This window comes from Haliotis asinina, chromosome 6 (genome assembly GCF_037392515.1).
Source record: "Haliotis asinina isolate JCU_RB_2024 chromosome 6, JCU_Hal_asi_v2, whole genome shotgun sequence".
Classification (NCBI taxonomy): Eukaryota; Metazoa; Mollusca; class Gastropoda; order Lepetellida; family Haliotidae; genus Haliotis; species Haliotis asinina.
In genome coordinates this window covers 18,700,848-18,727,356 of record NC_090285.1, presented here as the reverse complement: position 1 = coordinate 18,727,356, position 26,509 = coordinate 18,700,848, and the positions used below count along the sequence as shown (strand labels likewise).

General features: G+C 37.9%; 2 protein-coding genes across 2 annotated transcripts in view; one reads left to right on the top strand and one right to left on the bottom strand.

The window, feature by feature from the left end:
• Positions 1-8,426, top strand: part of LOC137287100 (EF-hand calcium-binding domain-containing protein 6-like) — a 37,020-nt gene extending 28,594 nt beyond the window's left edge. Inside the window, exons 21-30 of the mRNA XM_067819235.1 lie at positions 856-977; positions 1,428-1,658; positions 2,649-2,804; positions 3,588-3,792; positions 4,380-4,568; positions 4,950-5,180; positions 6,114-6,320; positions 6,793-6,994; positions 7,276-7,463; positions 8,001-8,426. Of these exons, the coding sequence (XP_067675336.1) occupies positions 856-977; positions 1,428-1,658; positions 2,649-2,804; positions 3,588-3,792; positions 4,380-4,568; positions 4,950-5,180; positions 6,114-6,320; positions 6,793-6,994; positions 7,276-7,463; positions 8,001-8,309 (2,040 nt within the window). The 3' untranslated portion in view covers positions 8,310-8,426. The remainder of the gene's footprint in view (positions 1-855; positions 978-1,427; positions 1,659-2,648; positions 2,805-3,587; positions 3,793-4,379; positions 4,569-4,949; positions 5,181-6,113; positions 6,321-6,792; positions 6,995-7,275; positions 7,464-8,000) is intronic.
• Positions 8,427-13,000: 4,574 nt separating this feature from the next.
• Positions 13,001-26,483, bottom strand: LOC137286995 (transcription initiation factor TFIID subunit 12-like). Its single transcript, XM_067819071.1, has 7 exons — positions 26,413-26,483; positions 22,997-23,188; positions 21,544-21,636; positions 20,471-20,710; positions 19,116-19,230; positions 17,888-17,976; positions 13,001-17,407 (listed from the first exon to the last, which is right to left on the bottom strand). The coding sequence occupies exons 2-7, from the start codon at positions 23,141-23,143 to the stop codon at positions 17,369-17,371; spliced, it is 723 nt and encodes a 240-aa protein (XP_067675172.1). The 5' UTR covers positions 23,144-23,188; positions 26,413-26,483; the 3' UTR covers positions 13,001-17,368.
• Between the last annotated feature and the right edge of the window lie 26 nt (positions 26,484-26,509).

The following is a 26,509-nucleotide window of genomic DNA, read 5'->3' as shown; positions in this document are numbered from 1 at the left end:
TGTATTATGAATTTAGAACTAGTTTTAGTCAACATGTGGCTGAAATATTGCCGATGTAACTTTAAATCTTAACTCAATCACTACATAATGGTAGGTTGTGAGCATAATGGAGGATTAATGTAGGTTACAGATATTTAAAACTGTATCATCCAAAACTGTGTTCCACAGGAGATATTGCTTGTATGAGATCAAACAGTATCTCCTTGGAGATATAATTTTGATGATAGGTTTTGTACAGTGCCCTGACAATGCTGTGATGTCATGAACATGATGACGTCACAATGTTATGACATTGCCACACTGTTGTTTTAATTACAGGACCATGTTGATGTACAGTTTTAATTGAAAACTAATGGAGAGTGATTTTTGATGATACATGGCTATCAACAATGGTGTCTTTTGATATTAAATTAACACTCATTAATATAAGTAAAAATATCCTTGGCAAACCTTGGATATTAGTAACTTTATCAACTTGTGGTGATATATTTGATATCAAAAGATATCAATAGATTCTCTATTTATTTGGATATTTTGTTGCTTGAAATTGGGATATGTTATCTAACACTCGCATACATGGGTGCACTAACACACACATGCACACATGCACACACTTATATATACACACATACATTGGTCTATAACACAATTTCACCTCACCAAAATTGCACTGAAAAGAATTGCATGATGAGATGGATTTAGAGTTAAAAGTGAATATTGTCCAAATTTGTTTGGCCTTCAAGGTGTATTGGACACAGCCTCTGCTATCTGAGCAGATGGGAACATCATAACCATTGTTGTTACATGGACTGGTATCTAAAAGAGGCTGAGTATTTCTGTGTTTCTCTTCCTCAGGCATTCCTCAAAATGGACAAGAATACAGGGAAGGGTTTGATCCGGCGCCAGCATCTCAGAGAAGTCCTCTACAAGTTTGTCATGCCTATGACCAGTGAGGAGTTCAAGAAACTCTGGACAAGGTGGGTCAGTTTGGGTTGCCAGGCAAGAGCATTCTGCTGGTGAATTTGTAGGTTTTGTTTTTTCAATGCCACACTCACCAATGCTCCTGCTGTAAATAATCAAGTGATTAAGCGTCACTAAAGATACAATGGGATTGCACAAGACAACTGGGACTTCACAGCGAGTGAGTTTAGTGCTGTGCTGTTTTAGTAATATTTCTGCAATATCACAGAGGAGTTCACCCAGTAAGGGGCAACACACACTGTGCCCATGTAGAGAATTGAACTGAGGTCTTCTGTGTGACGGGCAAACACTCTAACCACTAGGCTACTCCACCACCATTTGGACAGATAGGATTGTTAAACCACTGTATGGATTCTCTCCACTCAAGTGCTGAAACTTGATCAAATTCTAGTTTGCTTTAGGTTTTTGATAGAGATGCAATTGCACTGTTGTTATTCCATGTGTAGGTACGACGAGGAAGGAAAGGGGTACATATCACACCAAGACTTCCTCCACAAGTTAGGAGCAGAGAATTTTGGGCCGATGGACGAGGGGCCAAGCATGACAATCATTGATGAGAGCAAGCGCCATCTGGAGGAACACAACAGAGCCCAGCAGCTGAAGCATGAGGACATCACACAGAAACAAGCCAGTCTCGGCAGCAGGATGACGGCAGAGTGGGTCGAGAGACAGCTGAGGTCAGTACATACAGAAGCTGGTCATTCAAGACTCATGCTGCATCATTTGGAGAAAAACAAATAACTTCTTTTGAAAATGAAACAGTGGTTAGATGGGAGATTAAGAAAGTGGAGAAAGTTTAGACTTGCTTCTTTTAGGGCTTTTATATATTAAAGTATAATGGAAACTTGTATGGTTCAGGGAGTGTGACGCTTACTAACGTCACCCATCAGTGATGCCAAATCTGTGTCACCTACTCTCACTTTCCCTCCTCAACTAAATATTGTCAAACTAGGATAAGTTGAGCACTGACCTGACAAATGATCAGTATTAACATGTATAACTGCCACCCACTGGCACTTGCCATTGTGGGCAAAGGGGCCCTAGGTTGTTCGCGATCGAGTGTAGTGTGATGGGTGAAGCTACACTGACCACATTAGAATCTTATGAGCAAGGCGTGTGCAGCTTATAATAATGCACGGAATCAATTTCATCATCATGCACTGTACATGCACCTGCTCTACCTTTCAAATGGTTTGCTCATTGCTATGCACCGCCTACTTCTCATAAGCGCATTCTCTGCGCCAGTTGCACTTGTCCTTGTTTGCCAGTAGATACCAATGATGTATCAGAAATACTCACATTACTGACTCTTACAGGAATAGCTGGTCTCAACAAAAAAATACAGTGACTTGCATTAAACACTTGGAACCAAAGAAACATTGAGAGTAATTTTGTCTAGATATTGAACTGGCTACTTGCATTGTCAAACATACAAGTTAAAATCTCTTCAGTTTGTGATGTGACTAAATACAGATTTTTTTACATGCATTGCAGTTCATGATCTAGTTTCATCAAAACAATTATCTTCAGTGTATATTTATATTTTTCCATTTGTTTGTTTGTTCATTCATTCATTTGGCATCTCATGATAAGGATTGTGAAAATCAGCACAAAGGTCATCCTGCCCACTGCAGACAAATTATAAGGCTGTGGCTATGTGTCTGTAGGGATCGGATAAGGGACCACTACATCGACTTCTACTCGGCGTTCCGAAAGTATGACACCAAGAAGAAGGGTTGGCTGTCACCAAAAGAGATACAGAAGGTGCTGGTGGACCTGAACTTCTTCATCAGTGATGACGAGTTTGACAGTCTGCTGGACAGGTAGGACCATGGTGTAACTGCAGTAATTGACTGCCATGTTTAATCAATGTCTCACCTCTTTGGGATTCAAAGTTTATCAATGAATGTTTATGAAGGTGAAGGCCATTTTCAGTCGTAGATAACTTTGTTTGGATGTTTGTCAGCTTCATGGCCTTCAACTAGTGGCTAGTCGTTGTTAGAATAAATACCCAACCATGTTTGTTTATTTGTTAATTTTGTTTGGTCAGGGCTGTGGTTTAGTGAATAACATGATGGCATGGGTAATTTTGCTCATGATATCGATCACTGGTTGGTTGAAGAGTGTTTTTTTACAAGCCACCATGGTTTAGCTGGATTATATGGTCACTGAGATTTGAGACAGTAAAAACAAATGAGTGCAATGTTGTAAAGTAATTATGGAGTATTTATGTTTATTTATGTTTTATATTTCTGTGTTAGTTGCCATGGTTACTTGCCATGGTTATGTCTAAGTTGGGGAGTGTGTCATGGCTAGACTTGGCTACCATTCAGATTCAATGAATTTTTCCTGTCTGACATGTAAGTTAGAAAAGTGTAACAACCCTGACTTCAGAAATGTAGTTTGCTTGTTGGAGTCAGTTGATAATTTGTAACAATTTATTTACATAGCTGAATATCGCATTGCATTTTCATGTTTATATATTTTGAAAGTAGAAATCCTATGAAAAAAATATCAATTCCATATGTAAAATCTTCCATAGGTCATGGAGGCAAAATATCCTGCCGTGATCTAGTGTTGATGACCTTGACCTTTGATTCTTCCAGGCTTGGACTGCACTCTGACACAAGCCGATTAGACTATAGCATGTTCCTTAGGGCATTTCAAGATGGCCACAAGTCATCTTATGGTGACCAGGAACAAGGTCCGCTGCAAGATGTCAGTATCGAGGAGCATCAGGGTCTGCATCCAGCTGATGCAGAGAACAAGCTACAAAACAAGATGAGGACACAAGCAGATGCTATAGGAAGGGTATGTACTCATAAATGCCTAAGTGGAGACACTAAGATGGAAGATTTTGCAATTTGCAAATATTATTTTCTCCTTGATTTCAAGGTGAAATTTATCTGTCATTCATTAAATTGCTTTCTCATAGTAAGATTTCACCGCCAAGCATTTCTTAACAGTGCATTTCCTTATTACAAGATGTAAAATGCATCATTAAGAATATCTTAGCGTGTAGATCTATCAGTAATTATTGTTAGCAAGCAATTTCAGTTCAGACCTTAAATGGTTAATAATGAGTTGTCATACAGGCAGTACAATACGATGTCATCAAATTATGTCTTACATCTGTGACAAAATTTAGTTTATGACAGTAAACTGATTATATAGTGGATAAACATTTGACAGTTTTTGCCATCATGAAAATACCGCAATATTCTTCTTGTCGATGATTGACATATACATTATTTGTTGTGTCTGTTTGAACTTAAAAAGTGCTCACCTATAAACAGATTAAATCAACTCCACATTTATTTTTTTATGTGCATACAATCAGAGAAAATGTGAAATGGTAATATGTTAATACCAGTGATAACCTATCCATTTCCCAACAGGCATTTGCAGCCTTTGACAAGCATGAGAAGGGAAAGATCCCGGTGCAAGACTTCCGTCGTATTCTGGATCTGTTCTGTTTCAAGATGTCCGAACCTCAGTGGAAACACCTCAAGTCCAAGCTGAGGCTGGTGGACAACATGGTGGACTACACAACATTCCTCGGCCAGTACGGCAACACTGAGCAGCAGGTACACGGGAAAACCTTGTTGCATTTTCTTGAGCTAGTTGTCAGTGGTGGTATCTGAATAAATCTGCTGCACATAACATTATAATTTCCTACATATATCAATGATTCTATGAAAAGTGATGATAAATATAAACAGCGCCAGCAATGACCTGTATTAACACAATAGTATGACACTAGGACAGTTCTTGGTAATGCACAACACAATGATGTTTGACATGGTGCCCTGTGACCTTTTTCCTTGACTGTCCTGCCTTAACTTGCCCTTTGATCCTTGACCTTGGTAACTTGACCTTTGGGCTTTGACTTCCATGATTTGTCCCTTGACATAACTGCCTTAACCTTTGTTCCTTGACTTTTGAGCTTTGACCTTTGTGGTTGATAGGACCAGGAACGTTGGTTAGGCATCCTGCAGGAGACTATGAAAGGCCGACAAGGAACACAGCTGATGACTGTAGATGAGGTGCAGGAGAAGCTCCAAGAGGCCGTCACTGCTCACTACTACAAGCTTGACAGAGACTTTGCTGGCATTGATTATGCCAGGATTGGAGTCGTACCAAAGGAAGACTTCCGAGAGGTGCTGCAGAAGCATGTGTTCCGGCTCACAGATGAACAGGTGTGTTGAAGGGAGGTATAACTGGTGTTACCATGGCAACCCAGAGAATCACATATTGAGAGTGAGTGAGTGAGTGAGTATGTTTTTACACTGCTTATAGCAACATTCAAGCAATATCATGTTGGGAGACACCAGAAATGGGCTTCACACATTGTAGACATATAGGGAATTGAACTGGGGTCTTCAGTGTTATGAGCAGACACTTTAACCACTAGTCTTTCCCGCTGCCTCACTAGCAGATGAACTAGGATGGAAATAATAATTCTTGCAGTGAAATCATGGTAACCATGGGTATGAAACATGAGATTTTTGTGCTTGCGTTGCCATTGTACATTTTGCATCAAAACAGACATTAAGGTGATGTCAACACTAACACTGTGGGAATACACAGCAGGTGAAAAAAGTTCATCCTGAAAACATTGTTGGATTATAACACTGTTATTGCTTGTGGAAAGTTTATTTAGAGAGATATACTGCACATAAGGTAGTTTCATTGCACTTGATTCATTGTAATTACTTGAAGCAAACATTTCTAGAGAAGCTTTAAGTCTATGTAAACTTGAAGAACTAATAGTATACATTTCATACTCTTAGATGTCACCCAATACAATGCAGAATGGGGACTGTGTATTCAGCAGCATTTGTACTTATGTATGTACGTATGTGTGTCCCGGTTCATGTTAGCACAATATCTCATGAACTGTTGCATCCAGTGTCTCCAAATTTGGTGACATTGAGGGATTATGTAGACACCAGTTGATTTGGGTGACCTTGACCCATATTTTGAAATTGTAAAGTTAGAACCAAACACTTGTGTTAATCAAATTCAAAATACACACAAAATCAGTTGTTTCTTTATTATTTGCAAATTTCTATCCTTAAGAAATGTTTTAAGACAGCATCACCTACACACTCTTCATGTTATATTTGTAGTTTGAGAAGCTCTGGAGTTCTTTGCCAGTCAACGACTTTGGGAATATAGATTATAAGGAATTCCTGCAGCAGTTCTCTGGCAGTGGAGATGCTCCTCTTGTTTCTCAGCCAGCCAATGAAATAGTACCGCCACCAGAAGCGAACCCATCACAAGCTATATTTGGAAACCGACCACAAACATCAGCATCAGCAAGGGCGCCATCACGGGTGGGTGTTTTGAAGAACGAACATCTTGACTGAGATCTACTCCCATTGCCTTACTGATTTACACTATGAGTGGCATATTTCCATGGTTACAAGATATTTGTAGTTTTAGAATCTCTTGGGGAGAGTAGCAGGAACCGTCTGATTACAGCGATAAATGTGCTGACTTTGTTAAGCAGAAAGGAACAGGGGGAATGATTCCTTAATTTTCCCTGGACTCGGAAATGCTTGATTTTTTTTGTCAATTCTCGTCTGACAAAAAACAGAAACTAGTTTCATCATAAAATTTTATTCATGTAGTGAAATAACAGGATATTTTATGGACATCTTGTATCAAATTGTTTTATTTTTTTTCAGTAAAAATGTACATTGTTACAAAATTATGTTACTTTTATGAAATGTATATTCTGAAAATAGAACTGATTCTTTGAACTGATGTGAGTAATCATCTGACTGATCTGTGTATTTTCAACAGCTAGAACAACAGCGTCCCGCTACCATGCAGTCACGTGCCACATCACGCTCCATGTCACGCATGTCCACACCACTTGTCAACGCTGACATGGCAGAACGTCGCCTCAAGGAGGTCATCTTCCGCAACTGGAAGGAGATCCAGCGGCAGTGTCGCCATTATGATCCCGCCAATACTGGCACCATCGACATCTATGACTTCCGTGGTGAGGGGTGATAGTGTGGAACAAAATAATAATAATTATAATTTTGTCTGGATTAACTCTATAATGGTGGCCTGTTGATAAGACAATCCAGTGATTGATATTGTGAAGAACAAACAATTGGCATGAAGACACAAATCACTTGACTTTTCTGATCTAACAAGATGAAACTTATTTGTTGCAGTAACAGTGATATAAACATTAAAGCACATTCATCCTGTATCAGATATAGGTCACATTTGCAAGATGAGCCATTGTAGAACAGATCCAACTTGTGTTTTTAGACATCATGAATGCTTTTGGCGTACAAATGCCACCAGAGGACTTCCGCCGGATCGTCACCAAGTTTGACCTTCAGGAAAACGGCACATTCTCCTATGCAGAGTTTCTGCGACACTTCCTGCTGAATCTCAAGCAGAGAGAAAACTCCAGTCTTCTGTCACGGCAGAGGATTCACCCCCCGAAGATGACAGTATGTAGCTCTCATGGTCTTGCATATGTGTTTATGCAGGATTTGTGTCCATTCCTTGCAGGGTTCCTGGGTTGAGTAATGGGTATTTGGTGGTTTAATTGGATGTACTGTGGACCCCCAGTACCCCATACATGACAGAGGTCACTATTGAGTATTGGGTGGTCACAATGTGTGAACTGTGGGGCCCTGGTATGACGTGTGTCAGAGATCACTACTGAGCATTGTATGGTCACAATGTGCGAACTGTGGGGCCCTAGTATTACATGTGTGTCAGCGATCACTACTGAATATTCAGTGGTTACAATGTGTGAGTCGTGGGGCTCCAGTACTACACGTGTGTCAGAGATCACTACTGAGTATTGGCTAGTTTCATTTCGTGAACCAGTATGCTCTACACTCATTCATCTAGGTCCTGAATTTGCTAAAGATAGATACAATCATGGTAGCTTTTCTGAAAGACTGCACTTTAATTTCTCTTTAAAGAAGTACCTCAAACTTAAGATGTCAGTATACCAGTTATTATGAAATGACTTTCAGGCACTGAAAGAACCTTTCCACCATTTGTCTCAGATCCAGCCTGGTGTTGCAAGTGACAGGTTCTATGATGCAATGATGCGGCTTCGCAGCTGTGTAACAGACAATTGGAAGGAGATGAGGCGGACGTTCAGGAAGCTGGATGAGGGGGCGACAGGTGTGGTCGATGCTGTGGAATTCCGGAGGGTCCTTCGCCAGTTTAACGTTAATTTGTCAGAGGATGAGTTCTTCCATCTCATGTCCTACTATGACAAGAACGTGGGCGGTTGCATCAGTTACAACAACTTCCTGAGAGCCTATCTCAATTCCTGAGACATCCCGCACAGCAAGCACCAGCAATACTAGATCAGTGAATTCATAGGCAAAAGTAATGATCAAGTTCTTCAACTCAAAACACCACTTTGTGGAGATAATATGTAATGGCATTCACCTTGCAGACTCATTCTATACTATCGGAAGATTTTTTTTCTAATGAATTAGCCTCAATCGAATTATCAGCTTTCAGTTTAGTATTCTGTGTTCTAAAGGCATTTTTGCAATATTAAACTCATTTTAAATTTGAATTTAATTTTTTTTGTTCTCAAAGCATTTAAGCAATATTGAACTCATTTGAAATTTCAGATTTAAATTTGATATTTTGTGTTCTTCAAGGCTCATGTTTAGGAGCATGTTTAGGCGATTGGTGTAATTATTTATATTTTCACATCAGAAAATTGAAATGTATCTGTATCAAAATCACATCAAGTAGGAATACAATATCTCAACAAGTAGCTTATTGTTCATATTGGTTGATAAATATGTAAATTGTATGTCTATGCATAGAAAGCATTCATCTTCATCAGTCTAAATGGAGAAATTGTATATAGTCCAACACAGAAATCAAAGTTGAAGGGACTTTTGTAAATGTTTCTAGTTATCTGAGGTTCGATACAACAGAAAATGATTAATACTGTAGGCAAACAAGCTTTTCCTTAGAGGCAACCTTCTGTTTAAGATAATATGTGAAACTGTTGACTGTAGATATCATCATGATGAATGTTCAGTAGTCTCTCCATTTATCAACTCACAGTTACTTTTGGTTTTGAGTATATGTTACATACTGATATCTGGGTATGCCTTCTCAGTCTAAATGCACTGAGAAAGTACAAGAAACTGAATTACATTTACTGGAAGCAATATATGAAAATGTTATGAAATCTTTATTCATAAATATATTTTTTATGCTTTTCTGATGTACAGAGACTTCATGAAATATTTAGTGTCTGTTACTACAGGGTTGCTGCCAGCACTGCGACTATTTCATCGATGTAAATAAATATATGTTTGTGTATTTGAGGAACACAAGGGGTACTACTTTTTTCTTTTTTTTAAATGACTTGGAAATATGAAGTTTAGTGATAATTTCAGAAATTGAATTTTGGTTCCTACATTCTTCTGTTTACTGTTATTTTCGATTTATAGATATGATTTCAGTGATTTATTTCAGAGGAGCTTTTGAAGATTTTGTTTTCCAAATCAAGATATTGTTTATTCTAGTTGCTGGAATTCACAATCACAATCAAAATCTTTGTTCAGATTATATTAGGCATTGCATGTTTTATAATAGGTGAATTTTTTTTATGTTGTTGAACCAGTTCATTTTCAGTGTGTATATAAACATTGTAAGTATGTACAGTACTTTTTTTTAATGCCTTCTACACTAACAGTATTACAGTTTTGCTATGTTTCTACAGAATATCAAACAAAATATCTATTGTATCAATTATTAAATTGTTTCTGTATTGAAAAGTAAGATATTGCATAATCTAAACAGTTTCATGCCAGAGATGGTTTCATATTCTTATATATCTTATATGTTTCTACAGAATATCAAACAAAATATCTATTGTATCAATTATTAAATTGTTTCTGTATTGAAAAGTAAGATATTGCATAATCTAAACAGTTTCATGCCAGAGATGGTTTCATATTCTTATATCAAATAACAATCAAATTGAAAAAAAGACTTTCAAGTGACTGCAGACTAACTATAGTTGTAACTTGTAATGACAGATGGACACAGGTCAGTGTTTCATAAGGTTGAAAGATGAAATTGTAGACATGTATTGTTTTACAGTAAGGTGTTTACAGGAAGATATTTTGTTCACATGTCAAAATGACACCCGAAAACTGTTTTTGCTCAGTTGTATGTGTTCTACAGTGGATGTTGTATATCATTGTGATGTTGTCTCTCGTTACATTATGCAAACACTCTTTTCGTGTAGGACATGATTCAAAACATAAATATTTCTGCATACAGGGTTACCCAAGCCTCACTTTTAAAGGTAATCACAACCTTCCCTACCATACAACTAAAAAGCCCCAAGATGTGTGCTAAACGAAAGGGGAACTATTGGAGGACTTCTGTTCAACAAACCTTTCTTAGCCATTCCTTGTGAATGCATGTGACGTTTTTTCTGCTATCATTCGTCCAGCTTTGGGGTTGGTGGAGTAGGTTAGTGGTTCAAGCATTAGCACGTACAAATGGGTAAAATGGGTACAATGTGTGAAGCCCATTTCTGGTATCTCTTGCTGTGATATTGCTGTAAGCAGCATAAAACTAATCTCACTCGCTCATCCGAATTTGTTCAACAATATCGTAACAAGGGTGGAGCCTAACATGTTTCCTGGCATGTTGTCTATTAAGAGACTGCTCATGTTGGCTGTTCTGTGATCAGCTACAGCTTGTACAATGCACAACTTGGATGAGATCCTTTCCTTCATGTCATGTTCAGAAACACTATCCTCAGTATGCTCTGACCAGTTCACCAGTCTGTGTCGTATTGTTATGAACATTGAAAATGTGCCTATTTTATTATATTGGCTGTGATTCTGTGTTTTTACAAAAGTATTTATCTAATGTTTTTACTAGATATGTTGCCAGTGTGATTCCTACTGATGTACCCTCAGCCAAATATTGTATATGCATTTTCTTTTGATGCATGTAGAGAGCTTTCAATAAACATATTGAAAATAACTTCCCAATCTTGATGTGTGTCTTTATGGATTGGACAAAATGACACCTATGTCATGTCAAGTGCAGCACTTTTATTTCTGGGCAGTCACCTGATATACTCTTAAAAAAAGTAGGGGATACTGAATTTTCAATTTGGATAGGAAGTGTGAATGTTAACAAACACACCACCATTTCTCTCTATTACGACCCCTAAACACAACGCATGATATGCACGTGCACAACACAGTAGTGCATGGGGTCCCATTCTTGATTTTGACGTTTGGTCAAGAAGGTCAAGAAATTACTTAGAACATTAATTTTGGCTCTCATCTTGCATCATATATTTGTTAGTGTATGTTTTTAGTCGTTTGTTTTAAACTGAAAATCGTATACATGCAAATTACATGCCATACACCACTCATCTTTCAAAAGCGACTACATGCCAAATAACTATGGTTGTAAAATAGTGCAAATGGTGATGCACTCTCAAAACATTCAATAATATATCAACATTGATTGACTGCGATAAATCTCCTAAATATGTTTAATCGTAAGCAAAAAAAAAAAAATGAAGCATCCCTACTTTTTTAAGAGTATATATGCATTGCACTCAACTTAACACTACTGTCATGATCACTGATGTCTTAGGTAATGTGTACGGATCAGGGATGCAATGAATACACAATGTGACGAATATGATGTGCATTGCGAATATTGGGAAGTGAATATGAATAATAATTATTCATGAAAACAATATTGATTGATGCACAATATGGAACCCCCATGTTGACTGTTGTCATAAAGTAAGAACCAGTGACACTCAAATTTGGCATGTAATATACTAACAGTTATAGTCAACAGTATATATTAATGTGCAGCCTTTGCAAACTAAGATGACTTGCACTAATGCAGTGCTAGCACATATACCATTCTTGCTTATCTGACCCGTGAAGGTCCCGGGGTAGAATAGGCCTTCAGCAACCCATGCTTGCCATAAAAGGCGACTCAGCTTGTCGTAAGAGGCGACTAACGGGATCGGGTGGTCAGGCTCGCTGACTTGGTTGACACATGTCATCGGTTCCCAATTCTGCAGATCGATGCTCATGTTGTTGATCACTGGATTGTCTGGTCCAGACTCGATTATTTACAGACCGCCGCCATATAGCTGTAATATTGCTGAGTGCGGCGTAAAACTAAACTCACTCACTCACTCACTTGCTTATCTCCCTTTGAAAAAAGAAATAAGGGTTCAAGTAAAACATGCTCCATTAAAAAAATGTAAATATTCATATTCGGTTCTGGTGACCATGCCAAAAAAAAATTGTATTCATGAAGGGCAACGGTCTGATTCAATGAATATGCAAGCGTATCGTAACAGCCTTAGTATGCATGGGTCAAGGTCAATAATCATCCTTAATGGTTCAAGGGTTTTTGATGACTAGGGTAGAATTTATGCATTGGTCTTGATAAATCAAGAAACCAAAACCCTGAAAATCTGGAATCTGTACCCACAACCAGAGATTTCCACAGTGAAACGCTGCATTTTAGGGTGCTGTTCCACAAAAGCCATCTCTGTGCTGGGATGAGTGAGTGAGTGAGTTTAGTTTTAACGCTGCACTCAGCAATATTCCAGCTGTATGCAGAGGTCCTTAAATAATCGAGTCTGGACCAGACAATCCAGTGATCAGCAACATGATCTGCACAACTGGGAATCGATGACACACGGCAACCAAGTCAGCAAGCCTGATCACCCAATCCTGTTAGTCTTACGACAAGCATAGTCGCCTTTTATGGCAAGCATGGGATGTTGAAGGCCTGTTCTACCCCTGATGATATGCCCATATTTAAATACAATAGTGGAGGCACAAAGATTGCTTTGTACAACATATCCTCACGCATTTGTACCATTATTTGGCAAAGAGAGCGTGAATGTGGTTTTATGCCGTTTTTAGCAACAGTAAGACACACATTCTATTTGCCAAAGTGACATAAACATGACAAAACAATATTACATGTACAAATGTAAATTTATACCATGATCGCATGTGTCATTATTTACAAATTCATTCAGGTGTTTCAGTCACGTATCACATGCTGCAGAGTAAATTTGACAATCAACCACCATGTCCAACATTCTCATTTCAAATTAAGGCCAAGTGGACAGTAATGGGCTCACACAGACACCATACACTACTATTTACATGGACATTCTAACGCCACATGATCAAACGTGAAGCAGTGAAAGCTATTCTACGCAGGCTTCACAGTGGATGTTAAACTTAAATGTAACATATGTTATGGGATTCAAACCACACCCTCAGAGTCAGGCACCTAATTACCAGCAGATAAAGCCAGCTACCTCACCTGTTCAGCCACTGTGACTTCCACAGAAAATGGAACTTGGACAGCTGGTAACCTAGACCACGGACTTTGAAATGAATGTAACGTATGTTACAGGATTTAAACCACACCCTCAGAGTCAGGCACCCAATCGCCACAGATGATCAGCTGCCTAACCTGTTCAGCCGCCATGGCGTCTACAAAATAAAACTCGGACAGATGGTAGCCTAGACCATGGAATTTGTGTTTGGATTTGTATCCGTGATGGGACTCTGACAAACAAATGTACTATAATTTGTACTTTACTGAGAAAGTGCAATCCCAAATATGACATGTTACATTTGATCACTTTATAAATGGCATTGTATATTCATACACTTAAATGATTTCAACATTATTTGGTCCAGCACAATATAAATATTTTCAGATCTTTACCCTACCTAGCAAATGATCTCCTGTAACGGGTTTGAAGAGAAAAATATGAATACTGTATTATGTTAGATGAAGTTAACAATCATACTTTCAACATTCACGCTGAGACCAATTCTGAGCTGACTACAGAATGTCATGCATAACAATATCAGCATTGAAGAGTAATTGAAATGTTTTACCAAACTGTCACAGTTAGAATTCCATGCTAACATTAACTGACTTGTAGAACTGAAACTTCAAATTATACAAATTATTCAAAATAAAATCTCAACTTATTGGTTTGAAATTATAATCCACTTCCTTCTGACATTTCCAACCCCACAAATCACTAACATGAAATATATGATCAAAAATACAAAAGAGAAAGGACTAACAAAGCAAATGAATATGTACAGCTTGTTTCTTAACAATACACAATTTTAATCCACAGGCTGACAAAAACAAACTAATATCCTCAGCATGCAAAGAAATGACCCAGAGCAAATGACATCGGGAAAGTAAGATCTCCTAACAACATATAGTTTCCATGATCATAATCAAAGATATTATTGTTGATGGACAATCTGTAACACAATGTAGCTTCACCAAGAATTATACACGTCAATCTACTTCTACAAAGCAAGGAGGATTCAGTGGGCATTTTTTGTGCTGTAACATTTCAATCTACTTAAACCATGTATAATCGTTCAACAAAAATGGTTACATGGACCTCTGCTAAGTCATACTAAATATTCAGTCACTAAACATTCTAATGACTGTAAAACAAATATTATTTAGGAATAATCTACTTTGCCCTACAATGTCAACATTATTTACAGATATTGTGAGTCTTTCTATATATTCACATGACTATTTGGTTGTCCATAGTGAAACTGACACCTCCCATGACCATCATATCAACCTTTACGATCAAGAACCTAAGATACCCTGGTCATGTGTAGCTCTCCCTCACTGACTAGCACAAAGAAATAACAACCAATTCTCCCCTTTACTACCCGTGAATATGTGGCTAGTTCAAGTTTGTCTACAAGCGAGTTTGTGTGGCCCTGCTGTTAGGTCACAGCACTTAGAGACCATTCACTACTTGTGACTAAGGTGTGTGTGATGGGTGTGTTCCTAGAAGGTTGGGGGTGTCATCAATTTTGTACACATGTACTATGGAGGTGGTCACTGATTTTGTATAAGACATGAGGGTGGGAGAGGAGAGAAAGACTTATTGTTGACAGACTTATTAACATAACTTTTCAGGGGATCAATCCTTCTCCATAAAAATCATCATCACCCATCACACCACCATGTCACAGTCTGATATACGCATCAGCAGAGTGGAACCACCTTGACGCCGACATAAGACGACAAAAACACTATATCCCACAAGTCCTTATAATTGCAACTTACAGCAAAACCACTAAAAATGGCAAATTTCAACTAACAGTTATCCTTAAGATTCTTTGAATACTTGGCACTGTAGCATGGAAACAGATTAGTTATATTTCTGTTGCTGTCATACTTCCAGCCATACTATACTGCAATGTTTCATGTGTCTTTAAATTAATGTCTGACCAATATCATTCCTTATTTTACAGATTTTCTAGGCTGAATGAAATACAGGTAAAGTAATAATTGAGATTAAGATTTTTAGGAATATCTGATATGGTTGAAGTTAATGATTTTGTAATGCTGATATAGGTTTAAGGTTAAGTCCTGATACAGTCCAATATTAAATGATAAATATGAGGTGGGTGTGTCCAACATGTAACTCCTTGAATAGCCAAAACCATAGTTCTGGATCCATATGAATAGCCAAAAACATAGTTCTGGATCCATGTGACAGAGAGATAACTTGAGAAGATATTCCTGAATACTCTGTCATAATTTGATATTGATTAGAGAAACATACAGAACTATACCAGAATGACAGTTATTGTGAGACTTTGGTTCTACGCCATTTTTGCATTATAACAGCAATATGATGGGGGAGGACATCAGAAATGGGCTTCACACATTATGTCCATCGAACCCATGTCTTAAGCACGATGAGTGAACACTTTAACCTCTGGGCTACCCCATCGCCCTATCGGTATGACAGCACAGCGATAAATCATACTTGAGGTCAACACCTGCTATGTCAACATTGCTGATTTTTCACTCCTTCAAAACAAGTACTTAAATAAGTCCATAATTGTGTTGTGTTACAAGTTTGTAAACAACAAAAATTATTCCCAGTTTAAAAAGTTGAACACAAGTTACTACAGACTTGTATCAAACTGACTAAGTGAGTTATGCTTTTGTTCCATCAAGGGGTTTATTAAATATCTAACCAAATTCACAAAACATCTGCAGTAGAGGTAAGGATATTGTCAGCCAAAGAGGGCATATAGTTATTTATTTTGTCCTGAAAAACATACGGCAAGTTTGTCCATACAACTAATAATAAAACAGTAGAAACAAAGAAGTTTTAGGGTTAATGATAAGTGGACACGACCTTCCATACTTTTAAAGACACAATCCTGTGATGATGTGGTATTAACACTGTTGCCATGGACTAATTTTCATATCACATGACAAGACTTCCTCTTGACTGTAAAGAAATGTGCCAATTACGAAATAAGACCACCCAAACCTTATGTATTCCTAACACATTCCTCGTGTGTTGCATACCGATATTTATATGCTGCTGCAACTGCGACAGTGAGGTGCATCACAAAACATATATTTCTACAAGTGTACTGTCTACTTTACTGCAAGTTCTCCGAAGTGTATCAATGTGAGCACCTGGAGCCATACAACTATTGTAAGCAAAGGATAAATACACAAACAGAAATTTTTTCTTCAGGATGTTTTCTTACGGTGAAGCATTCTATCTTATATGATTCTCTCTAGACATACAGACTTGTAAGAAATGAAACTGATGATTAACATGCAATATCTTGGATGGACTGTGAAGAGATGTGACAAATGATAATTTGGTGCCCGCCCATGTTATAGATACCACGCTGGATGCTTGGAACTTTGGGTAGGAGAGTGATAAATTCCATCTACTTTACTGCTATGATCACTTTGTGCCATGGGGCCATGAATGTATTCCTAGGTTCTTAGAATCAGATCTGAGTACCGCTCCACAAAACGATTGTAGCACAAAAATGATTTTAATACCTATACTTTAACACACACTTGCGACAGTCATAGTGATACGATCACTTTTTTGAATGGGCCACTGGCTAGCTATTCTCAGAACGTTTGTAGCCCTGCAAACTTCTTAAACCCATTCCTGACACATTGACTACGATGAAAGTTAAGAATAGTTAGGGCTATGAACGTTTCCAGAATAAGGGCCCGGTACTGTATTCCCTTGTAGCAAGTCTCGAGCAGTCACTACGGTACAGGTCCTTAAAACAAGAAAGCGATCTTAGCACTAAGTTGATAGTAATTCCCATACTTGACAGAGACTTTTGATGAAAGTCGTCATGCTAAGATTGGTTTGTGCACCATGGCCTTGTCTCTACTACCAACCAGTGGAGGAGACAGAGTGGTGGACCCTGATATTGTTACATGGACTTGATGACAGGTGACACAACAGTGGTTGGCCTGAAGGTGAAGATGATTAGTACTTCTTCAATGTCTTGCGGATCAATGCCATCCTCTGAAACAGAAAATGGAGTTTAGAAACAGACATGTTGAGAACAAAATATCAAAGGTTTAACCTTAGTCAAAAGACATTGGGTTTGCCATGTTGTACTGGATAGATTGATGAAATGATCAGGCAATTGATTGATCTCGCTTCGTCAGTGATTACTGATGACCTGGGGAAACTAAAAATTCATAAAAAATTTCTTATTGTTTAACATGACTTATTGACACGCCATATCCTAATAGCCTAGATTGAGGCTCATGCTGTTTATCACTGGATTCTCTGGTCCTGACTCGATTATTCCAAACTGCTGCCATATAGCTGGAACACTGCTGAGTGATGTGTGAGGTGTAAAACTAAACTCGCTTGCGCATTTCCAAAGAGAAATTTGGGAAAGGGACACAACTCTGCACAATGCCATCCCACTTTTGTTCCAGCAATCCTGGTTTTATTCTCAAGTTAGTGAACAATGATTTTCCTCAGCATCCTCACCTGTTTATGAGCCTCTGTTACAGCTGCCTTCTTGAATGGGCGGATCTCCTCCGAGCCGAATCCAGGCACCCACATGTTCCAACTTCTCTCTGTGGATACGATGTTGAATTAGTAATAGATTGGTGATTGAATGTTGCTTAATGTGGCATTCACCAATAATTCAGTTGTATCAAGCTGTTATGTTAGCCATACCAGCTATATCATACAGATGTGTCCATTACATCACACAGCTATGTCAACTGTATCACACAGCTACATCTCTTTAATCACACACCCACATCAGTTTTATGACACAGCCACATAAGTTTTATACAGTCACATCAGTTTTATCACACAGCCACTTCAGCTTTATCACACTGTTACAACAACTTTATCATACAGCCACATCAGCTTTGTCACACAGCCACATCAGTTTTATCACACAGCTATATCGGTTTTGTGACAAAGCCACATTGGTTTTATCACACAGCCACATCAGTTTTACCACACAGCAACAATGGTTTTATCACACAGGTACAGTGGTTTTATCACACAGCTCCATCAGTTTTATCACACGCCCACTTCAGTGTTATAATATAGCTACATCAGTTTTATCACAAACCTACATCAGTTTTCATCATACAGCTACATCAGTTTTACCTCACTGTGACATGAGTTTTATCACACTGCTCCATCAGTTTCATCATACACCCATATCATTTTTATCACACAGCTACATCAGTTTTAACCAACAACCACATCCTTTTCATCACACAGCCAGATCAGTTTTATCACAAAGCCACATCAGTTTTACTGTACAGCCACATCAGTTTTATCTCACATCTCCATCAGTTTCAAAACACTCCCACATCTGTGTTATAATATAGCTACATCAGTTTTATCACAACCCTACATCAGTTTTATCACACAGTTACATTAGTTTTATCATACAGCTACATCAGTTATACCTCACTGCCATATGAAATTCATCACACAACTACATCAGTTTTATCACTTATCTATATCACACATCAAGATGAGCTAAATAGTAAGATTACCATGATCACAACTGGGAGGTTTTCAGGCAACTCCACCACACATCAACACCAGCCACATCACATAGCTACAGGAATATCTGTGTTGGATACTGACACATCTATGATCAGGATCATATATTGTGACATCAAAGTTGATATACACCTATGCTGAGTTTCTGTGACAACCTTTATGACAAAATGTGTCAACAGACCTAGATAGAGCTGGACATCCTTTACTTCAAGTGTGTTTGACTTGCGATGTTTGGCAATCTGGCATGAGGCACTGACCACATTCTCAATGAAGTCATCAGCTATCTGAAGAAGAACCTGCAAAACAGCAAAAGTTACTCCGGTTATCAAGGTTATTGTTGAAATACCCAGCCACAAAGACTACCTGCTAAAGAAATGTGTCTGTACTTGTGCAACCATCTAATTAATAATAACAGTAGTTTTCGATTTATCATGTCTACTAGTTACCTCATTAACATGTCTAATTGTTACCTCCTCATCATGTCTACTCGTTATCTCCTTACCATGTCTTCTTGTTATCTCCTTACCAAGTCTTCTTGTTGTCTCCTTATCATGTCTACTTGTTATCTCCTATCCATGTCTATTTGTTACCTTTTTACCATGTCTACTTCTTATCTCCTTACCATGTCTCCTTGTTATCTCTTTATCATGTCTTCTAGTCATCTCCTTACCATATCTACTTTGGTAGATCCTTACATGTCTTCTAGATACCTCCTTACCATGTCTACTAGTCAACTCCTTACCATGTCTACTAGTTATCTCTTTGCATGTCTTCTAGCTATCTCACGACTATGTCTACATGTTATCTCCTTACCATGTCTACTAGTTATTTCCTTACCATGGCTACTTGTTACCTTCTCACCATGTCAGTTTGTTACCTCCTCACCATGTCTACTTGTTATGTCATTACTTTCTCTACTTGTTATCTCCTTGAGGTATCATCTAGTTATCTCCCTACCATATCTCTTTGTTTTCTCCTTACCATGCCCACTAGTTTTCTCTCAACCATGTCTACTCGTTATCTTATCACTAATACTCAATAAATATTACCATGTCTTCTAGTTACCTCTTGATGATGTTTTCTAGCTATCTCACTACCATGTCAACACACAAAGTCAGCTGCCTTGCCTACTCAGCCACCGTGACTTCCAATGGCGATTAGGGTTTGGGTTCAAATTCCAGATGAGACTCAACCAAAACAATACTAGAATTTGTACTTTACTAGGAAAGTGAAATCCCAAACATGGATGTCTTGAAGTAAACTTGAATTGTTCTCACTTCTGAACTGAATCTTTAAGAACAGATACTCCAGAGCCTTTCATTTTGTGCGCTTTGAACATGTCACCGACATGGATCTATGCACTATATAAATGGCCTATTACTATTATTATCATAAACACATGTATAATTGTGTAGAGGAAAATCAGAGCTGTATAATGTAATAATATACTCTCACTATAATTAACCAACTACTATCAGTCATGCTAGAGTGGTATACATACAGCTAAAGCATGATGATCAGTAAACCGAGACTCACATCTTCAACATCATCATCCAGCTGTTCTAGAGGATCTACTTCCTTCACAAGCTCTTGCAGGCGGCGCTTGTCCAACACACGACCTTCACCCCCAGAGGCTCCGTTAGAGGTTGTTGCCTGGGCTGGCATGGGGGCAGGGCGCAGGTTCTGGGCAGATTGGGGGATTGCCATCATTGGGGAGATAGTTGCAGGACCCAGGGAGTTGTCAGGCAACTTGTTGCTACTCATCATCTGCAATAACTTGTGTGAACACACTGGTATTACCATTATGCTACAAAGACATATTGATATTTATTACAACACTACTGTTACACAGACAAAATTGTCAATAACTGACATTGTTGGAAAGGAAACATTCTAAAGCCATTCTAAAACCCCCAAACCACTGTCATCAATACATGATATACAAGTCACGCCACACTTTCTACATTGTAAACCAGAGCCTGCTGAGCCTGTTATATCCACATGTATGCTCTTCAAAAAAAGTAGGGGAACTTCATTTTTATTTACAAGTAGAAATATTTAGGAGATGTATTGGAGTCAATCAATGTTGAAATGATATTATTGAATGTTTTGAGAGTCCATCACCATTTGCACTTCCCTACAGCCATAGTTATTTGGAATGTAGTCGCTTTTGAAAGATGATTGGTGTACAATGGTGTATGGCACGTAATTTGCATGTATATGATTTCCATTTTAAAACAAATGACTAGAAAATAACACTAACAAATGTGTGATGTAAGATGAGTGTCAACATTAATGTTCAAAGTAATTTCTCGACCGTCTTGAAAAGATGTCAAAATAAAGAATGGGCCCCCATGCATGAGGCTACTGCGTTGTGCACGTGCATATCATGCGTTGTGCACGTGTATATCATGCGTTGTGTTTAGGGGTGGTAATAGAGGGAAATGGTGGTGCGTTCATAAGATGTCTGTCCTTGAAACTTTTGTTAACATTTACACTTCCTATCCAAATAGAAACTTTCGGTTCCTGTACATTTTTTGAAGAGCATATTACTTCAATTCGTCTGTGGTTCCCTGCTCCTATCAAACACACGTCACACGATGATATACCTTTTGTTGCTCCAGCTTAGCCCGGTGGAGGTACGATGTGAGTTTGGCCAACTCTTCCTTCTGTTGTGGAGTGTGAGGACCAGGACCATAGGACTGTAACACATGGGGGAGAGTCATGGTCAACAAGGAGTTCAAGGACACTCATCAGTCCTTGGATTGGTGACAGTAGTCACTGGGTTCTCACTGGGTGTCCATACAAAACTCTTGTTAAAACTGATTTATCACCTATTTGGAAATACATCTTCATCCATGATGGTTGAATATATATTACATACCAGGCATGTATATAGTATAGCAACAACCTTCCATTCATCAGATTCTACTTTAGAGTAGTTGTTTGGTTGGCATGGTGATCAGATCCACATGCTCTAAATTCCAGGTGAAATGTAAATCCACTCATAATCATTGTGAAATGAATTATCTTATTGTTGCTACACTACAACATCTTGAACAAAATATTACAAGAATAAAAATTGACATGACAGTTAACATTTATGTGTGGACATTACAGGTGTTTTTGATTCAGAAGAGAACTTCGAAATGGGCCTGACAACTCATATTGGAATTTTTGATCTCTGAAAAGAACCTGAACAACTTGTTATGATCTTAAAAAGGATTCCCTTTGGTGCAATTTATTTATTCAGCTTACTAGGGAAAACTGTTGTCACTGCTTCAACTTTCCAAATAATTTTTTGGTTCAGTATGTGGTTACCATGGTTACACTGATTTTCATTTCAATATATGGAAACTTTTCAAATAAAACATGACACATATGATATAATGATATATGTAAAGCATTGTTAATAATTTATAAGAGATGAAAAAGGACTGGAAATTAATCTACGATGTTGTTGGTTAACCATCATATCATAATGGTAACTAGGCTTAGTTTTCACAAACACAGGATGCATCCTTTGAAAAGGGGGACTATCCTCAATATTGTTAAGTCTCATTTACAAAGATACAAGGGGAATGTCTACAGGGTGCACTGACCGCACAAGACAGTCAAACCATGACAATGGCTGTGTATTATACTATTAACCGTTATCGATTGTTAGGGAGATACACATGTTAAATAAGCATTAGCCATGTTAGGAGCAAGGGCAGTGGATAGAACTTGCTAGAACTTTAAATGTCCATGAGCTTAGTCCCCCTTTCTGACATAATTATAACCAGAACATCACAGACACACACCAAAATAAAAAAAAAGGACCATACATGAACAAAACAAAACAAAACACACAGAAAGAGACATCACCACTACTAGACGACAATGTCCCCCTGTCATCTACACAGTAAAACAGAGCTGAAAAACGTTCACTATGACTATGATATGATTTCCTTCATGACTTCCAACTCATGAATATTCATGATCTGGATTCCATGACAACGATGATGATGACGAATGAACAAAACAGTTTGTTTGAAACCAGTGCCACCCGTCACCACATACCGCTATCTGACCTTCCACTTGTCTAATGGTGTCTGCAATGCTTGGTTTAGGTGGCGCGCCTGACGAAGGGGGCGCCACTGTGGTACTGACCATACCACTACTTCCACTAGGTTGGCAATTCATGTTGGATGCATCACTCATTGTCATACATTTCAAACACCTTCCATATCTGATAGCATGCTTCGTCTACAACTGGAAAGGATTGTTCATTGTTACTATGAAAATCAGGGTTAGTACTTCATTCATAAGCTTGTTACTATAATGTTAGCATAGATGTTGTAGGTTAGTGTATCACAGGTCAAGGGAATCACAGAAAAATGTTCATTCTAGTACTTCAGCAGCATCAGTAATTGACTTGGATTTTACACCAATAAAAACAGCACTTCACATTTTCAATCAAATGACAGCTAGTCAGTCTAGTCCAGGATGAAAGTCCAGTGAGATGGATTACTGATATTTGCTACCCATGAGCACTGACATGGGGCTGTAAAACCATGGTTCACAACCTGGCAAATCTGGGACTTGTTGAACACAATGCCACTGTGCACTGACACTGCTAAGGGGCACAACTCTGCAGAGGAAATTGAGCGGTTCTTAAGACTGGCAAACAGCACCAGAGAGGATGTTGTCTTGTGCTTACAAGGATACTGCATCCTTATCATCTTTCGCTCCTGGAAACTGTCAGTGTTAGCAATGATCTGCTGATCTATTGTGCACTGTCCTGTCTAATTCCTGTTTGCTTCGTCTTTCACAACAAGCAAAAGGCAAAATCTGAGCCTGAGAATCAGGCTGCTGTTTGGCTTATTCAAAAGCTTATTTAAAACATGATCAACTTTATATTTCTTCTTATAAGCAGTGTTCGCTGTAAGTTTTGTATGAGTGCATTCAGAAATGAAACAGCAAATAATTATTTAGTCCAAATTTTAAAAAATTTCATTACAATCCTAAATCAATTAAAAATGTATTGGTTCTTTATAAGTTGATGTTTTAAGGTACTTTTTTCAATTAAGTAGATCAGAGTCTGTGTGTCCAAAACAAGCAAGCAAAATATTTTTTGTGTATTTGGTTTATTTTGTAGTGTGAATAAATGCAGGTTTCTGCAATAACACGAACACTGTATAAGTATAAAAATAATCTGCATTCTAACATGTCTGATAATCAATATAAATCATGAAACTATGAAAACAACAGTATCATTCTACAACTAATTAATACTATGTACATTACTTAATATCAAGCTTGGCAGTATTCTAGCTGTATGAAAGTGTTGAAAAACTAGACCGTCTTTTTACAATGAAACACAATCAACCATGGCACCATGATCATCAAGCCTGACAACACAATCCATAAAATCATAACCTGCCACAGACTTATCATGATTAAAATTTTCTATGAAGTGGCAGTTTATACAGCGACAATGCATTTGAAGCATTATTTTGGGAAAGAGTCACTATTCCACTATCTCTAACACAAACTATCTGAAACAACAAATTTTCATTAATTTCAATGAATCTTTTTATTTTATGATAAACATTTACTGCAGACATATATCAACTGTCTACCTCTTTCAACTCCACAACATGATCCTGTATTCATTTGGAAAAAAGTTTTATTACATTATTTCATAAAGCTCTTTATTTGTTATTAATGGTCACCAAGTGAACATAAACATTGGGAGGATTATCTTTGCTGATACACTGCCCATGAGGACAGAGGGTTCTTTCTTCCTGATGTCAATGATGTGAGAAACACCAAATCACACAATTTATGCCAGCACATTTTCTGATTTTCAGGACACATAATCATGATCAAATTCAGTAACATACTATGGTTGGCATGCAGCTTCAGGCATTATCTAAGTGTACAGTTTAGTAAAAGACACTACTAACACTAGTAACAGGTTAAGTAAGTGCGTAGACCCATAAAGGTCCGAGTCATAATTAATCTTCAGTAACCCTCGTCATAAGAGGCAACAAACAGCATTGGATGGTCAGGTCTGGTTGACCACATGTTATTATACTGCAATTACATAGATTGAAACTCATGCTGTTGACCACTGGATTGTGTGGTCCACAGACCACCATCATATTGCTGGTATATTGATAAGAGTGGCGTAACACTAAACCAGGGATTAACAGTAATTGAGTAATGCACAAATATTGTATCTAATGCTGTTAAGAGCTTGTGGGACATCTTGTACATTTAGAATTGATTAGGGCGGCACATGGACAGAAGAAAATTAACTGTTAATTGAAGAAGAATTTTCAGTGTATTTAACAATTGTTTACTCACTGGTTTAAAAGTGCCCAAGAGCCCTGGACAAATGGACTCAATAAAATTTTGGTACAGTCTGTCTCAGTATAAACACTATTCGTTGGTTTCACATTAATTTCAGACTCGCTATGCGCATGCGCAGAGTGAGTAAAAATATTTACTGGTCAAATTCCGGTTTGGTTGTATGCTTACCAAAACAAAATGATTAAATAATAATTATTTATGAGTGACAACAGTTCATAGCTGACTAAATATATTGATTTACATATGCTTTCCAGGTATTGATGTCCTATTTTGGTTGCAGCTGAATCAGAAATCTGTGTTTTGATAGTAGTTGAGAAGGGGTTGTGCGGGAAGAACGGTGGTGGTGAGATGTGTTTCTACAAGAACTTATTGACATAAATCAAGCTATTTATTTCACTACTCCTGGTCTTTTGTACATACAGGTATACAAATAAGTTTTAATAGACATACAACTATGTCATAATTTGGTTTGATATTTCATTTTCTTTAGAGGGTGTATACACTATCGGTAAACGTACGCGGAAAGCGGAACTTGACCAGTTCATATTTTTACATGCTCTGCGCATGCGCACAGCGAGTCTGAAATTAATGTGAAACCAATGAAATTGCATGATTAATGGTTCAAAAGATAATCTAGAGGCGTATGAAAATGGTTTCCCGTTAAAAGTCACTGAGGTTTCGTGACACTTTTAGCAACATTCCAGCAATATTGCAGTGGGGAACATCAGAAATGTACTTAACACATTGTACCAATGTTGGGATTCGAACTGGGGTTTTCAGCGTAATAAGCGAACACTTTAATCACTAGGCTACTCCAGAACTCTTTTTTCTTCATTGAAATGCTTACAAGTAATAGAAGATACAAAGAGAAAGACGGTAGTACCGACAGTAGAGTGAACTTTCTCTAGTGTACTGTCGATGGAAGCATGTTCAGTATTGTGCACTATTGTCGTATTGAAAATGATCAAGGCTAGGTCAAGCTGTACAGGTTTAAATATGACGAAATATACAATCCAATAAATACTATATCATCAACGTAAGTATCATAAGCACATGCATAATACATAAGACATGACAGAAAATGCAGGCGACTGAGTTAACTATGAAATAATCAGTACATTTGTACAAACTCTCTCAGCACAGCTACCGACCAGCCGCCATCTTAACGAGTCTCTGCCGTCAATGGTATAGAACATATACGACATCGCATTTTCT